Source organism: Siphateles boraxobius, unplaced genomic scaffold (assembly GCF_051911475.1).
Source record: "Siphateles boraxobius isolate OS27281-9 unplaced genomic scaffold, OSU_SipBor_1 19, whole genome shotgun sequence".
Classification (NCBI taxonomy): Eukaryota; Metazoa; Chordata; class Actinopteri; order Cypriniformes; family Leuciscidae; genus Siphateles; species Siphateles boraxobius.
In genome coordinates, this window is record NW_027508799.1 from 10538958 (window position 1) to 10557262 (window position 18305).

At 38.6% G+C, this 18305-nt stretch overlaps 1 protein-coding gene and 1 pseudogene across 1 annotated transcript; one reads left to right on the forward strand and one right to left on the reverse strand.

Annotated features, from left to right (window-relative positions):
* Positions 1-4098, reverse strand: part of LOC143742486 (uncharacterized) — a 50619-nt pseudogene extending 46521 nt beyond the window's left edge.
* A 2587-nt stretch (positions 4099-6685) lies between these two features.
* LOC143742397 (uncharacterized) lies at positions 6686-14754 on the forward strand. Its single transcript, XM_077235253.1, has 4 exons — positions 6686-7067; positions 13819-13968; positions 14191-14369; positions 14614-14754. The coding sequence occupies exons 1-4, from the start codon at positions 6983-6985 to the stop codon at positions 14752-14754; spliced, it is 555 nt and encodes a 184-aa protein (XP_077091368.1). The 5' UTR covers positions 6686-6982.
* The last annotated feature ends 3551 nt before the right edge of the window (positions 14755-18305 follow it).

Below are 18305 nucleotides of genomic sequence, written 5' to 3' on the forward strand. Positions count from 1 at the left end.
AATTCTGTGAGCGAGTTTATGTTCCTAATGTGAGATGGAAGAGAGTTCCACAGTTTGGGTGCAGAGCAGCAGAAGGCTCTGCTCCCAATAGTACTGAGGCAGACACAAGGAACAAAGAGATGAGTGGAAGAAGAGGATCGGAGAGTACGGGACAGGGTAACAACATGGAGGAGATCAGAGATGTAAGGAGGAGCAAGATTATGGATGGCCCTGTAAGTAAGCACGAATATTTTGAACTCAATTCTACGTTGAACCGGTAGCCAATGTAATTGTTGAAGAATAGGAGTAATATGGTGAGAAAAGGGAGGTTTGATTATAACACGTGCTGCCGAATTCTGGACCAACTGGAGCTTATGTAGGGTTTTATGAAGGAGACCAAAAAGAAGAGAATTACAGTAGTCAATACGCGAAGTAACCAGGCTGTGAACAAGGATGGAAGCAGAGTCAATGGTAAGGGAGGCGCAGAGACGGTTGATATTACGGAGATGGAAATAAGCTGACCGTGTGATTCTATTAATGTGAGATTGAAAAGATAATGTACTGTCGAGGATGACACCCAGACTCTTGACCTGAGGGGAGGGGAAAACTGCGGTATCATCAATAAGGAGAGAAAAACTGTCAAATTTAGAGAGTGTATTTTTAGTGCCAATGACAAGAAGTTCTGTTTTATCGGTGTTCAATTTTAAGAAATTAGAACTTAACCAGGATTTGATTTCTTGTATACAGGAGATGAGGGAAGAGGGAGGAAATATGGAATTTGGTTTACTGGAAAGGTAGAGCTGGGTGTCATCCGCGAAACAGTGAAATTGAATATTAAATCTACGGAAAATATTGCCAAGTGGTAAAATGTATGTGATGAAGAGGAGGGGCCCCAGGACAGAGCCCTGTGGCACACCTGAGGTAACTGGAGACAGCTGGGAACTAAAGGATTTGATAGTGATGAACTGAGTGCGGCCAGATAGGTAGGACTGAAACCAATGTAAAGGAGTGTTAACAATGCCAATGGAGGATAACCTATGGAGGAGGATGGAATGAGAAATTGTGTCAAAGGCCGCACTCAGATCAAGGAGAACCAGGATGGATAACAGACCAGAATCAGCTGCAATGAGAAGATCATTAGTTATTTTGAGGAGTGCAGTTTCTGTGCTATGTAGTGGTCGAAATCCAGACTGAAAAGGTTCATAGAGCGAGTTGTGGGTGAGGTAAGTGTGGAGTTGAGCAGCAACTATTTTTTCTAAAGTTTTAGAAATGAAGGGTAAATTAGAAATGGGACGAAAATTATTGAACATATTTGGATCTGAACCAGGCTTTTTAAGTATCGGAGTGACAGCAGCAGTTTTGAAGAGTGAAGGAACAATACCAGTGGTAAGAGATGCATGTATAATGATGGAAATAAGGGGGAGCAGGGAGGGGAGGCATGATTTAACCAAATTAGTAGGAAGGGGATCTAACAGACAGGTAGAAGGCTTTGACTTACGAATTGTTTCAGTGATCTCAGAGAGACTGGGAAGTTTTAAAATGGATAATAATTGTAGTGGTTGGGGAGGATCATATGAAGAAAACGGAAGGATGTTAGGATCAATGTGACAATGGATGTTACGAATCTTATCATTAAAAAATATCAAGAGGTGATTACAAGTGGCAGTAGAATACATGTGCGAAGGAAAAGAATCAGGAGGCTGGTGAATCTTATTAAGTATGGAATACAGTGACTTAGTGTTGCCTCTATTGGAGGTAATGAGACCAGAGTAATAATGTGATTTAGTTTGTGCGATTGAGTCCTTGTAATAAGATATATGAGCTTTATGCATTTCCTTATGGATAGTGAGACCAGTTTTCCTGTAAAGGTGCTCGAGCAATCTGGATTTAGTTTTCAGAGTCCGGAGTTGAGGAGTGAACCAGGGAGCAGACTGAGTGAAAGAAACCGAACAAGTTTTAACTGGAGCAAGAGAGTTTAGAATAAAAGCTAATTGATCATTATAGTGAGTAACCAGGTCATCCGGTAAGGAGTTATTGACCAGCAGAGGAATATTATCAATACAGGAGCAAAAGGTATCAGGATTAATGTCCTTGATATTCCTAAAGTAGATAGACCGGGTTGGTTTGGTAGAGAAGAGCTGAAGTGTAACACCAAAAGAAATAAAAAAATGATCGGTGATAAGGAGATTGTCAACTGCACAGTTAAAAGGAGTAAGTCCAGAGCAGCACAGTAAATCCAGACAGTGACCTTTGGAATGAGTTGCACAGTTAATGTATTGACTAAATCCAAAGCTGTCCAGACAAGATGAGAAGTCTTTGGTGAGAAGAAGATTGCTATTGTCCAAATGAATGTTAAAGTCCCCAAGCACTATTACATTAGATGAGAGTGTAGATAAGTAAGTGAGCAAAGTCGAAAATTCAAGCAAAAAGTTCTTGTGTGGCTTAGGGGGACGGTAGACTGATGTGATGATTGTTGGGGTTGGTCCTTGTAATTTAAAAACCAAAGACTCAAATGTATTAAAATCAGGAATAGACACCGGCAAGACTTTCCATTTCTCGCGATGGATTATCGCGAGACCTCCTCCGCGAGAACCGCGTGGTTTGCAATGATAAACAAACCCCGGAGGAGTAGCGTCATTAATTTGGGAAAAGTCATTTGGCTGTTGCCAGGTTTCAGATAAACACATAAAATCAAGGTCACGATCATTGATGAGATCGTGAATGAAATGACCCTTTCCAGTGAGAGAGCGGATATTAAGGAAGCCAAAGTTGACGGTAGTGTTGCCACATCCATACGTGGTATTAGCCGACCTGGCTAGGCTGGCCAGCGAAGAATGATCAGCTGCCTGGCTGGAATTCCTGTGAGGACGACGACGAACGTGGACCAGAAGGATTTAATTGCAGTGGAGTTTCCATAGTGATAGTTCCTACGTGACCCGCGGTGGATATATCTCCGGCGGAAAGGATGAACGCTGTCCATATCGGGATGTAGTGGAGCCGATCGAGATCCAGGTAGATGGCGAATCCAGAGGAGCTCGGCGACTGAATACTGGTACAAACCAGCAACAGGTTGGTGGAGGATTATTGATAGAATCCAGATGAGTGCAAACCAAACGTAGATAGTGTTGGTCCCCATGGTAAGCAGTTTCAGGAACAGAGCAAAGTAGAAGCCGGAGGTAGATACGTGTTCTCTCACTAAGCATTAATGGTTGGATGAGTGAAAATCCATAATCCAGTAATACAAGTACAAAATCAAAGCTTAAAACATTTAAAATTCACCGGTGAGTAGCGGCAACTAAACGCGCCAGCGTGCACTCAAACCGGAACCCACATTAGCTTTTCCAGTGGACTAGTTCGCAAAAGTAGGTTTTCGACAAAATTCGCCATAGCAGAAAATTTTTCGAAACTGGAGATATACAACTTGTCCGATTTGAGCCAAGGATCACAGCGGTGTAAAGACCTTGATTCTAAGTCAAATGGTCTAGGAGTTATGCGAAATTTTGTACTTTTGGTTGCTTTAGCGCCACCTATGAGCCAATCGGGGTCATACTCAGATAGGTTCGCCCCAAATTGAGGCCTACCATCTGGCCTAGTTTCAAGTTTGGGCCGAGTTTGGGCTGCACGATGCGTTTTAGGGGATTTTTTTTTTCAAAAAAATCCTAACAATTACAATAGGTTTTCAGCACTTCGTACTTGAGCCCCTAATAATAATAAAAATCAGTACAATTACAATAGGGTTTCATCACTTTGTGCTTGAACACCTAATTAGGGTCAGGTAGCCTATACAGTCTACTACTTGTAGCTGGTCGTTTTGGTTCATGATTATGAAAATGCAAAGCAATGTAACAGCCTACTACATTTTTTTATGTTGCTTACCTCGGTAATTGCCTTTGCGACATCTACCTCTAGTTGGGAATCCTGTACACGCACTCTCTTTAACCCCCGTTTGTTAGCTTTTGATGCGCCCCTTGAAACGTCACATTCAAATCGAAGAAAATCTGACACTTGCTCGTCTGTGCGTCCATCATTTATCATTCTTTGTATAAGATCTAAGTACGGTTCCAGTTTTGACTCCATGCCACAGCAGAAAACTCACCTCACATCAACGAAATTACCGCCAAATCTGATGACCACGACTCATAAATATTAATTAGGCTACGTCGAGTTGTGACGTTAAGGCCAACCCCGCCTTCAGAAGTGAAATGTGACATTCAAAGCGAAAATAAGACATAATTCTTATTAAATATAATAAATAAATATATTATAATAAATAAATATAATAAATATATAAAAATTAAAATAACTGCACAAACAGTGCATTTTCACAATCTATAACTGTCAGAGCAGAGCGAAGTGGAGTCCAATAGGCTCTATGCACGGCGGTGAATGGAAATAAAAAAATGTTTAGAGAGAGAGAGAGAGAGAGAGAATTACATATCCACATAAGTCTGCTCTTTCTCCAGGCACAAAAAAGATAAGATCATTCAGTGAACAATCAGAATGGTGAAATTTGCATGTTTTGGAAGTAAAGAGTTTTGCTTGTAAACATCGTACTGTGACTGAAGTCATATAGATATAATTTAAGTAATCCAGGTTTTTATGTTGGCCTAAAATCATTTTCGGTTATAAATTCATGTCCAGATGCTGTCAAGAAGCAATGTCTAACATGTCCTCGTATGTTCATTATTTCATACTTTTTTCAGTGATGATAGTGGTGAAAATGTCAGAAAATCTACAAGAACTCTCCTGATCATGTGAGAAGAATACAGTTTTGTTTTTCAAAAGTTACTCTTCTTAAAATTGCGCTTATTAATTGTCACGTGCAGATGTTCCTTTTTCAGCTAATATAAAAGTAAAAAAGTGAAAAGTACTTAAAACTAACGCAAATGATGTCTAAAAAACATGCTATTTTATGCATACATTTGTAAATATGTTTATATGTTAAAATATGTTTTAATGTGGAATAAAAGCACCATTTCTGACAGGAAAGCTTTTCTGCTTATGAGGAGAACTTTCCAGAGACTCATGTGAGAATACAGTTTAATAATTTTATGTAGTCTATCTAGTCTCATACTTCTTTTGAAGCACACTTCTTATGTCTCATGTAGTGCAATACTTACATTGCAGAAACCACAGTGTCGTTTGTGAGGGAAGCACATGAGAAAGAGGAGTGTTATCAGTGAGGAAAAAATATATTCAAATGCCATTAACACTAATGAAGAATCAATACTGTGCATACTTGCCAGCCTCAGACATCCAAACATCCTAAAATGGCTTTGAGTGACTTGTTTGATCTTATCAATCTCCACTGTCCTGATTCAACCAATGATGTTCCAGATAATTTATACAAGTTCATGAAATCCTTTCACTGTGACAGTTTTAAAGACCAGGTTACAAATGTTCAATGACAAAGTGCAACTCACAAAATGTTAAAAACATATTTGGTGGCACTATATTTACAAATCTTTTCTGTGATAAAAACGGGGTTTTCGTGTAAATGACAGGCCAAACCACTGGGAAATATCTGTGTCTTTCCTTTGTGTAAACGGGGCCTAAATGACCCCAAACTGATGAATATTCCAGTGTCATGGAATGTTGAATGTGTTTCAATTTTAAAATCTTTTCACATCTGGCCACACAGCAAAATCTGTAGTGTTAATTTGAGTTAAATTCCCAGTGTAAATTATTCCGAGTGAATGGGTGTTGATTTGTGTGTTATTTTAACACTTGCAGTGCTGAAAAAGCTCTGTGGGGGGCGTCATTTCAAGGAGTCAGGAGCATACACTAATTTTGAGTTACTTTCCACATCCGGTTTTTTCGCGCTCATTGACGAGTGGGAGAATCACTCGTCTCTTCACTTACCGATTGGGATATTCGGCTTAAAAGGTACCACATTTATCAACTTATAAAGGCTGTTAACGTTAGTCGGTATTAAAACCATGTTTTAACGTTAAGTGGAGTGTGATGCAGTCGATTTGCAAACGTGTGGATTAAGTTAACGTATGGTGGGGGTCGTCGTCGGTTTATTTTTTTAAATTAATGTTAGGTGATGGTTGAGAACATTGTGTGAGAGAACGTGTGTGAGAGGACATTTCTGTTAGGAATATTCGGTTAGAAGGGTGAGAACCACATTTATCCTTTTATAGAATGTTAGTCTTAACGTTTGCAAATCGACAGTCAAATTAGGCTAGTTCAGCAACTGAAAAACTGTAAAATTACGCCAGCGCGTTTTAATATAACGTTAACAACTTGTGCTTAACAGTGTTTGTAACGTTACATTTAAGAAAACCACTGTATGGTCAGTGTGCTTATAGTAACGTTTAATCAAAGTCATTTTATGTGGTGTCGTCGTTAGGTTCAAAATGCGTTGCATGTCTGCGTGCAGGGAAAATTCAAATTTTTCGTCGGCGCCAACATATGTGCTGCTTCCAGCGCCAATGTTATTTGAGGTTCAGATTTAACTGTTTTTTTAATTGCAATAAACTGATAAAACTAAGCCGAAATACAAACATCGTGATGAAGATTTGTAAAACGTTTGAATTCGAACTACGGTAGCCTATATCAGGTCCATCCGCAAGACAACAAGCAAACAACTTTTAAAATGTGTGTTCTCTAAATAGAGTTTTGGGCTATGGTGGATGCATGCAAGTGGTAATCATGAACCCAAAATAAACTAATTCTGCCGTGATTTACTTTCTTAAATGGGTAAAACGTATGCCGAAGCCGCAACATCATGATCCAGATGAAAAATAAAATCAGGTCTGTTCGCAAAATGACAAGGAAACAACTTTTAATAATGCTTGGTTTCTGAATGAAGTTCAAAAAAGTTGCCAGGGCATCATGTGTCAAACCAGAATATTTTTTTAATTTGTTTCATTGCATATTATATTAGCAATTTTCACTGCTTGTTTGCCACTTAAACATAAGCTAACATATATCCTTGCAGTTAAGATTGAACCACTTCTCACTTTTTCTCCACTAGGTGCAGTTTCAGGATGTCACTATGTTGCTGAAGGTGAAATACCGTAGTGTCAAGAAGTACATCAAATTGCACTCAGGCTTCACCTATTCAGAATTCACCAGGGAAGGTAAATAGCCATCCTTTAAAGGCCAAACAAAATATGTAGCCACTTTTGCAACAAATCACAGTACATGATTATCTGTGGTTGACCTATTTAAATACTTTTGGCTGTTGTTACGCCCTCTAGGGGTCAGCCGCAACAGAAAAAGGAAGAGAGTCACACTACCAGAGAGATAAAGAGTAATATGATTTTTATTGACCATAAGGGGTTATCGTCAGGGGCAGACAAGGCCAAAATAACAAACAAAACAATTTACTTTAGAATCTAAATAACCTTTAACAAAAGAAAGAAGAAATGAAAATACAGTTTAACTTACCTAACTCCCTTACACATAAACAAAGTGAAAAATAGATATAAATAAATTGGCGTCAAACCCCCTACATCCCTTGGTATGGTAATAATTACAAGAATGCTTACACACATTTAAAATAGTATCAGGTTGACAAGTTAGAATCAGAATCCAAAGAGGTAATCAATCAGGCAATAATCAGATAGAAGAAAACCCGAAATAGTATTACATTCAACAAACACTTACTCAATTTCACTAAACACTAATAATCTCTCTGGCACGACACTCTTACTCAATCAAACAATGGTGACACAAACAAAGCTAACGAGAAGTACCTAAACGGTACAACCACAAAACACAGAAGCACAAAGTCAGCGAGGCTCAAAGGCCTTGATAGAGTGTCAGAGGCGGTCCTTATATCCAGGTCAGGTGCATAGCTGGTCCAATCACAGTCTTCCACAGATTAACAGAGGTAACGCCCATCTGAAACAAGCTTGTTAACATACAGAGAGAAAAAGAGAACAAGACAAACCTTCACACAAGGACAGTTGATACCAACACACAAAATATCTCAAAATCCTAACACCCCCACCCATAAAATAAAACATAATGTTTTACTAGTTGACACGGGACAGTGAGTCAGCAAGTACATTTTCGATACCTCTCTTATGACAGATCTTCATATTGTAGCTTTGACAAATCAGAGACCATCGCATTAACCGATGATTGCTATTAGACATTAGCTGGAGAAACGTAAGAGGATTGTGATCAGTGAAAATGGTAATAGGTGATACACTCGAACCAATATACACTTCAAAGTGTTGCAAGGCAAGAGCCTCTTTCTCTATCGTACTATAGTTCATTTGATGTTTGAGAAATTTCTTTGAAAAGAAACTAATCGGATGATTCAAATCATCTTCACCGGTCTGCAACAAAACCGCTCCGATACCAGTGCCACTGGCATCAACTTCTAGCAAGAATGGTTTTTCAAACTGAGGGGCAACAAGTACAGGAGCACTACAGAGCAGAGTCTTTAATGCTTCAAAAGCGGACTGACATTCAGAAGTCCACTTGAATGAGACTGCTTTACGCAGTAATTCTGTAAGAGGACTAGCTACAGATGAGAAGTTCTTACAAAAGCATCGATAATAACCCGTCATTCCGAGAAATCGACGGAGATCTCTTCTATTGTTCGGAATGGAAAAATCAAGAACAGCTTGAATTTTTGAATTCAAAGGGCAAATCTGACCGCTACCAACCTCCTTACCCAAATAGGTGACTGTAGCACAACCGAATTCGCACTTTGCTAGATTCAAGGTAAGATTAGCATTTTTAAGGCGTCCAAAGACTTCCTCTAAAACCTTAATATGTTCTTCCCAAGTGCTAGCATAACACACAACATCATCTAAATAAACTTCACAATTAGATATGTTGGATAACACAATAGACATTAACCGCTGAAAGGTAGCTCCAGCATTTCGAAGACCGAAAGGCATAACCCGGTATTGTAGAAATACCTCAGGGGTGGCGAATGCAGAAATTTCAGCCGCTCGCTCCGTGAGCGGCACCTGCCAATAACCTTTTAGTAGGTCGAGTTTAGTCACAAATTTGGCATTAGCCACACGATCTATGCAATCTTCCATTCGCGGAAGTGGAAAGGAATCAGCCTTAGTTAACGCATTAACTTTCCTGTAATCTGTACAGAACCTTGAAGTACCATCGGGCTTAGGGACGAGAAGACATGGTGAACACCATGGACTAGAACTAGGGGCTGCCAAATTGTGTTTAAGTAAATACTGAGTTTCTTGTTTCATCAGTTCCTTCTTAAGTGGATTTACTCGGTAAGCACTTTGCTTAACGGGCGCATGTGAACCAACATCAATGTCGTGTTTTAACACGTGTGTAGTTGTAGGCGAGTCACTGAACAAAGTCGGATACCTCTTTATCAAATTTAAAATGTCAGCCTGGGCCGATGAAGACAAGTGCGACAATCTTGCTGAAAAGTTTAACAAAGTTTCTGAATTAGGCAACCGAGCGGTTGTGAACGCGGCACTGTTCATCTTCAAACCATCGATTTCTGGTGAATATTCTGAGGGTGATACATCTACTGGAGCAACAGTGACAACAGGGATCTTAGTCTCAGAATTAGACCGCGTAACATATGCCTTCAGCATATTGATATGACAGACGCGTGACTTTTTCTTATGATTTGGGGTGTTAACAACATAATCAGTGACACTTAATTTCTCTTTAATATCATAGGGTCCAGTAAATCTAGCCTTAAGCGCTGAACCAGGCATAGGAAGTAAAACGAGAACTTTCTCTCCAATTTGGAATGATCGCTGCACAGCTTTTTGATCATATCGAGTTTTCATTTGGTCTTGAGCGGAATCAAGAGAACGTCTTGCCAACTTCCACACTTTATGAAGTCGCTCACGAAACGAGCTAACGTAATCTAAGACGTTCGTTGCAGGAGTAGGACGATCAGATGAAAGGATCTGCTCCTGCAAAATTTTCAAAGGTCCACGCACAGTATGCCCAAAAATCAATTCAGCAGGGCTGAATCCGAGAGATGCTTGAGTCGTGGTACGAATTGCGAATAACAATAGTGGGATTTCCTCGTCCCATTCTTTCTGTTGATCAACACAAAAAGTTCGAAGCATGGACTTGAGAGTTTGATGAAATCTTTCGATTGCCCCCTGTGACTGAGGATGAGAAGCGCTAGATACTTGATGTTTAATATTTAATTTTTTTATTACTTTGGCGAACACCCTAGACATAAAATTGGTTCCTTGATCGGACTGAATGTATTACGGTACTCCAAAAGTGGTGCAGAATTTAATGATTGCTTTAACAACTGCATGAGCTTTAAGAGAGCGTAGTGGTATTGCTTCAGGATACCTAGTCGACATACACATTAATGTCAACAAGTAGGAATTTCCAGATTTTGTTTTGGGTAGTGGCCCAACACAATCAATCAAAATACGCTCGAACGGTTCGCCAAGCACAGGTATCGGCCTCAACGGTGCTGAAGGAATAACTTGATTGGGTTTACCGGATAACTGACACGCATGACAAGATTTACAGAATGTTGAAACATCTGATTTCATGGAAGGCCAAAAAAAGTGTTTCAACAGATTATCATACGTTTTTCGAACTCCTACATGACCCGACAGTTCATGGTCATGTGCTACACTCAACACTTGTTCTCGATAAGGTTTTGGAACGACAACTTGAATAACAGTGCCCCAGTCCTCCTTGACATGACCTGGAGACCACTTACGCATAAGAACATCATCTTCAAAGAAGTAAGCCACTGGACACTCTGGCAAAACACTCGGCTCAACAACAGCTTCAGCACAATGACACAGAGTTTGATCGGCACGTTGTGCCTCAATTAACAAAGTTCTTCCAAATGGAAAATCAACATTGGGAAGTGCACACATTTTTAACTCAGCTGCATCAACTTTTTCCTCTGTCTCACGAGAATTATCAGCACACAGAAAAGTTTTAGATAAATCCACAGTTTCTTTTAGCTTATGAGCTTGAGCTCGAGTTACTACACACGTACTAAATACTTGGGGAAATTCTTTCTGCAGTGCATCTTCATTATGTACATCAGGAACATCTATCACTTCAGGCAAACAGAAAACTTTATCACCTGCCAAATCATTTCCTAGAATGAGTGATACACCTTTCACAGGTAATTCAGCCCGAACTGCCAGTTTAACGTTCCCTGAAATAATCCCGGAGCGTAAATAAACATTGTGCAAAGGAACTCTAACTACAGTAAGATCAATGCCTTGCACTAGCACACTGGAACCACAGTTTGAAAGTTCTGAAAATGGTAACACACTCTCTAAAATGAAGGATTGCGCAGCACCAGTATCACGGAGTATACAAACAGGTTTCGTTTCCAAATCTGCTTCATTAAATGACACAACACCATCAAAGATAAACGGCTTAAAAGCGGATTCAGCGGTCGTATAATCCAGAGACTCTGGCTCGATGGAAAAGATAGGCCGCTCTACTAATGCAACGCTTTTGAAAGTGTTTACTTTCTTGCCAGTTTTACGTTTCAGAACCGGGCATACAGAAATTAGATGTCCGACGTCATGACAGTAAAAACATTCACGGTTTTCCGTAAAGTCTGCTCTCAAAACGTTCTTAGGTACCACTAAGGAATCCTTAGAACTACGAACACGATCAGGAAGATTACGTTTCGTGGCTGAAAACACTACTCTGTGCGTAAGTACGAACTCATCAGAAAAAACTGCAGCAGCGGAAAGAGCGGAAACCTTCTGCTCATTTAAGTAAACCACAATTTTCTCTGGTAAACAATTCTTGAACTCCTCCAATAATATTAATTCTTTAAGCTGCTCAAACGTGACTATTTTGTTTGCGGCGCACCATTTCTCAAATAAACTTGCTTTGTCTCTAGCGAACTCAACATATGTTTGACTAGGGGTTTTCACATGATTCCGGAACTTCTGCCGATAGGCTTCAGGGACTAATTCATACGCACGCAAAACGGCATTTTTCATTACTTCATAATCCAAACTTTGCTCAAGCGATAACGCTGAACAGACTTCTTGGGCTTTACCCACAAGTTTACATTGTAACAACAGCGGCCAAACATTCCGCGGCCATTTCAACGTGCCAGCGATTCGTTCAAACACGTTGAAATAAGTGTCAACCTCGGTCTCTCGAAAAAGTGGCACTAGTGATATCTGACGACTAATATCAAATTCAGGTTGACTTACTTGTGAGTTGCGTCGAGGTGCAGGAATAGGACTCGGAGTGGAAACAATCATAGGTGACGATACATTCACGTTCATGTCAGGCGCATCAACAGCTGAGGGGAAAACAGATGATTTAATTTTGAGCTCCAGCTCCTTGAGCTTGATATCTCGCTTGGTTTCAAGCTCAACTGTGCGTACATGCAACAGCTGACTCTCATAATGCTGTCTGCTCAGTTCCACCTCTAACTCTTTCAGTCTGATCGCCAGAAAAGGATCTCGCGGAGAAGCTAAATCGACGGGATCTATGCTGGCCAGCTCATTAGGTTTGGGTTGCTCACCCTCACTCGTAGAAACCGGCAACTGAAATGCAACACCCGCCGACTCACTCCGCTCTTGCAAAACTCCACGCTCCATCAAGTGTTTATAAATTACCTCCTTAATCTCCTGTTTAACTGCACCACGAGGAACTGTGATTTGATAAAAATCCGCAATCGTGACCAAATCATCTTTACGACAAATATCTAACTGTTCAGACGTAGGTTGAATCGCAAATTTATCTAGTGCAAACTTTAAAGACATACCAAATTCCCTCCCCCTCAAAGTGAAAACCACTAGCCAAACAACACTATACAAAGCAAATTTCATGAGTTCCTAATTCTCCTTTTTTCTTAACACACAGTGGCGAAACTCCAATTGTTTTTTTTTTTTTCTTTCAATAAAACTTATTTTTAAGACGAGCCCCCAATTTCTGTTACGACCTCTAGGGGTCAGCCGCAACAGAAAAAGGAAGAGAGTCACACTACCAGAGAGATAAAGAGTAATATGATTTTTATTGACCATAAGGGGTTATCGTCAGGGGCAGACAAGGCCAAAATAACAAACAAAACAATTTACTTTTTAGAATCTAAATAAACTTTAACAAAAGAAAGAAGAAATGAAAATACAGTTTAACTTACCTAACTCCCTTACACATACAAAGTGAAAAATAGATATAAATAAATTGGCGTCAAACCCCCTACATCCCTTGGTATGGTAATAATTACAAGAATGCTTACACACATTTAAAATAGTATCAGGTTGACAAGTTAGAATCAGAATCCAAAGAGGTAATCAATCAGGCAATAATCAGATAGAAGAAAACCCGAAATAGTATTACATTCAACAAACACTTACTCAATTTCACTAAACACTAATAATCTCTCTGGCACGACACTCTTACTCAATCAAACAATGGTGACACAAACAAAGCTAACGAGAAGTACCTAAACGGTACAACCACAAAACACAGAAGCACAAAATCAGCGAGGCTCAAAGGCCTTGATAGAGTGTCAGAGGCGGTCCTTATATCCAGGTCAGGTGCATAGCTGGTCCAATCACAGTCTTCCACAGATTAACAGAGGTAACGCCCATCTGAAACAAGCTTGTTAACATACAGAGAGAAAAAGAGAACAAGACAAACCTTCACACAAGGACAGTTGATACCAACAAAATATCTCAAAATCCTAACACTGTATTTAACAGTTTATTAAAATGTTGTCATTTTATTTTAATTGCAGGGCTTTACTTTTGACAGTTCATAGTGTAATCATCAACATTAGTTAGTACATGGCAGTATACTTTTGCTGCAGATCCTTTAACATTTACAAGTCAAGGAAATAGAGTTAAGTAGGATGATTTAAAACTTGCTCCAGGTGACTTTATCTTGTTACATTCTCTCTTTTTATAGTCAAAAACAAGTTTGGGCTTCCTGATGAGGCTCAACTTTACATTTTTGATGAAACTGACACAGCAGTAGAGGAAGACATTCTTCTAGAGCTGTTGGAGGCCAATCCAGACATGTGCCTGACAGTACGTCAGTACAGCATTTCAGATGAAGGTAGGTGTCATTAAGAAAACCTGTGTTTATGGATGGGGCTCTTTGATGCAGCTGACATTGACCTTTCTTTATGGAACGAACAAGGCAGTGGGCAATGATGGAACAAGTCTGTTACTGATTACTAAAAATATCATCCAAATACTTTAGGGCAACTTAAAATGTTTATACTAAAATGGGTAAAGCCACAAAAAGTTAAGTTAATCAAATTCTCTCTTTTTAAAGAATTTTCTCCTTTACCACCATCTTCAACACCATCTTCCCTCACGGATACCACATCCCTCTTTTCAAGTGACAGTGACCGTAGAGAACTGAGTATTCCCACAACAAGCAGAAATGTATCCAGCAAAGAACACATGAGCAGTTCTGCAACAAAGGCTTCTGTGTCAGAGGCGGCAAAGGAGGTAATTGAGAGCTGAAAACTTCTTATAATTGATGGTAAATCAAATTAAGGTGTCATGCTAAATTAAGATTATCAACAATTGAAGCATTTGGTTCCAAACTCTTTATCAAAGAAAATGTTATTACTTTGCCCCTTCCTAGATTTTTACCATACAGACATGTTGTGCTATGTTTTTTTTCTGATTTTATTTAATAGAAAGAATTGAACACTAAAACTTAAATTTCATTTTCCTGTTATGTGAGTAGATGGTAGAAAAGGCCTTGCTTAAGAAGCCTGGAGGAGAGGATATCCTTGAAGAGTACAAGTCAGAAAATTCACTAATGCACCGCACTCGGAGACAGCTTGTCAACCTATTGGCGAGTGATATGACTGAGAGACATGTGTAAGATTTAAAAAGGTTTTTATTACAAAGGAATTTAAAAAAAAGGATGTAATCTTGTTATGATATAACTAATGTTTATTGTACTATATAAAGAGGAATTATTAAAGATTGACTTTCTTCACTCTATAGCAGGTTTCCTTCCCGTCAGCAGAAGGAGAAGTATGCCCTGGGAATTATTACTCTCTTTCCCTCACTGAAGGATCCTTTTTCTCCAAATGGCTATGTAAGTTTAAAACCTTAAGAAAACACAGCACCCAATTTACAGAAAAGGGCTTTGGTGTTGTAGTTTTCATTATAAAGTAATTACAGTTGCTTATAAAAGTGAAAAGATTTGATAATTCAACAACAATATTGATAATAGTGCCCTGATTTGAAATTACTTGGGTTATAAGGATATTGCAAATTAATTTGAAAAAAGAAAATCTATTAAATAAGTAATTGTTCTTTTGTTTCACAATGCTGCATCTGCACTTTCTGTAAGATCATTTTGTGATTTATTTGTGTTTATTCATTTAAATGTAACAGGAGCATTTCTATGATGGGGAAAAGGGCACTGGATATTTAGCATGGCGCCTCAAAACCATTTCCAGGACTGCAGGAAAACGGCCATTCAAGGAAGCCTCGGTGTATCAACCACAAGGACCAAAGCGCCAAAGATCAGCAACCACACTGCCTGAGCAACTAGATGGAGATGCCTGCAGGGAGGCCATTTCATTTCTTGTTCACTCTCCCGATGAAGCAAGTGTATTTCAGAAGATGAAGAGCACTTAATGAGCACTTTCATGCCTACAATGTGTTCGAAAGTGATGAAACGGATGTGATGAAAGCAGACTCTCTTCAAATTTATAAGCCTTTTGACTTACAAAGTGCTTATGGTAAAGATGATAGCCTTTACATTGTACCATTATTTTCTCTGTTAATGTGCATATAGAGTTCAATTGTATGGTGCTTGGATATTTTGCCTTTATTAAAAAAAAAAAGTTGAATTCTTTGTACGTTTATTTTTTCCTATAGTGAAAAGGCATTTTCAGAACATTGTAACAACTATCTTGAATACACTAGTGTTATTATAATAACACAGAATGATTTAAATTAACACTTTTAAGAGTAAGGGAGTAACACGATTAAGAGTTAAAAATACTATTAAAGTGTGACTGAATGTTAGGAATTAACACCAAGGAATAACACAAGTGTAGTGTAAAAATTACTAATAAATGTGTTAAGAAATAACACCCTTGAGTGTTACATTTTGAACACTATTATGGAGTTAAAATATTATCACTATCCAAAGTGTTAATTTAACTCTGGATGGGTGAGAATTATATAAACTCTGTGAAAGTGTTAAATTTAACACTATGTGAGTTGAAATAACACTGACGTTTTTGCTGTGCACATCAAGTCACAATCAACAAGCTACTCCCTAATCTGAGGGCAAAGCATGTTATTTCTGGCTGTTAGTGGTTTGGGCCAAGAAAAAAGACAGAAATTAACTATTTTCTTTAATCGTTTGTTAAGAGATTGTGAAGTCTTGAAAACCAAGGGTTTTCTTGCCAGTGGAAAGGATAAAAATCTGTAGTGCATGTTTACTGTTTGCTTTGCATTTGTGATTCAGTGCTGAGAATGTCAAGCTATGTAATGGAGAGCATGTAGTGTTATCAAAAGGGCAAAATGTAGAAAAGGGTGCGTTTACAAGCTGGATTGGCATATTATTTATATATATGGTAAAAGTGTATACAGTATCTCACCTCTTGAATGTTGAAATGTCTTGGATGTTTGCATACATTTACAAATTTGAAATGGTGAGTAATGGTTGTTTTTTATAACTGCCTATAATATTCTTACCCTTACTACTACTACTAGTAGTACTATTTATTTATTTATTTATTTGTATGTAATGTTAGTTGTTTTATTGCTACCAACAGCTATTATATATAAAAAAAATAGTTGTACTTGAATCTAATTAAACAAAAATGGTAAAACTGCAAAATATCAGACTTTTATTGTCTTTACATTATTCAATCCAAAACGTGTTGGTTTATTTGTTTCTTGTTCATTTTTTTAAAGTTATTTTTCATTTGCAGGAAATAAACCCTGCAGGAAGACAACTTTCCTTCTTCTACATTTGTTTTATTTCTGCATGAGGTGCACATTGCCAAGACTATTCTGTTTTGTCTTTGTTTCCATTGTTTTCACCTTCTGTTTGCTCATTTTCAACTCACCCAGTTTTCCCATGTGTTTCTTTCTCATTCACCTGTCCCTTGTTAAGTAGCTTGTTACTCCTCGTTTGGTTTACCATTTACTGTCCCATTTTCAGTTCCTTGTACTTGCAGCACAAGTGAAAAATATATAATGTAATGTCCTGCATGTTGTCAATATGGCATGCATGATTTCTTCATTCGGATACCTGCAAATATCCTGCAGAAAAAATAAATATAAATAATCTGTAGGTTGTTTTAGTAAGGGCGATTTTGTTTTTTTGATTCTTAAGGGTTCGTTTATTTTGTGCCACTAGATAAGTAAACACAAACCTGCATCACTTATAGGGTAGGCCTACTGTCACAACCACGCCAGGCTCTACCCTCACACAATCACAGCGCACTCCCTCTCCTGAGTACTGATCACACACCTGCACATCACACACCTGCACATCATCAGTACTGCAAATCACCTCCTGCTTATAATCCTCACTCTCACTCTCACTCTTTGTCCGGTATCGTTTGCATCAAGACGCTAACGCTGTGCTTACCTCCTGGACTCCAATATCTGCTTACAAGTCTCCGTGTGATTTCTCCGAGTCAACAACTTTGATCCTAATCATCAGTTCATTGTCCTGAGTCTTCGCAAATTCCAGTTTGTCTTCATTATCACCAACTGCAAGTATTCGAACTGTGTTATCCGTGGTTGATCGTCTGGAACTCTTCTCACCCTCATTCCTTCACCTGCACCACCGAACTTTCACCTGGTTGCTCAATAAACATCATATTACTTGCATCCTTGTGTCAGTCCCTTCTGTCTTGTAACACCTACACGTTTAATTTATTAACATGTGATCTTGTAACAGATGAATAGCCTAATCTGCAGTTCTATTTATATATTCTACGGAAACTCTAGGAATGTGAATTTAACATATAGGCTATCAATTTATATTTCTTCAATACAACTTATATTCAAAAGCAGTGTCAGTGTCTTCGATGTCCTCTATCAAAATTTCTTACTGTAATACTCGATTTCTGGAACTATAGCTGATTACTTTAGCTGATTACTGCCTGGGATACGTAAAGCAATAGGCTATAACCATAAAATAAAAAAAACTCTTAAGGTTTTTTTTTTTTAATGGTTTATTTGAACTTGAAAGTGCTTGTCTACACAAAATAAATAAACAAATAATTTAAAAACGAACTTCACGTTAGGCCTATTGTCTGCACTTGTCATTTTCGGAGGTATCCATGTATGGTCCATATACAGATCCATCCGCCCCTCCCTTCCATTTGAAAAAGTGCCATCGCCATTCATTGCCAGATTGGATCTGCCAAAGAAGGTTACTTACTTGCAAAT

Coding starts and splice junctions, on each gene's coding strand:
- LOC143742397 (XM_077235253.1), top strand. CDS start 6,983: ATGTTGCTGAAGGTGAAATACCGTAGTGTCAAGAAGTACATCAAATTG. Junction 13,969..14,190: donor GTACAGCATTTCAGATGAAG/GTAGGTGTCATT, acceptor CTCTTTTTAAAG/AATTTTCTCCTTTACCACCA. Junction 14,370..14,613: donor TGTCAGAGGCGGCAAAGGAG/GTAATTGAGAGC, acceptor TTATGTGAGTAG/ATGGTAGAAAAGGCCTTGCT.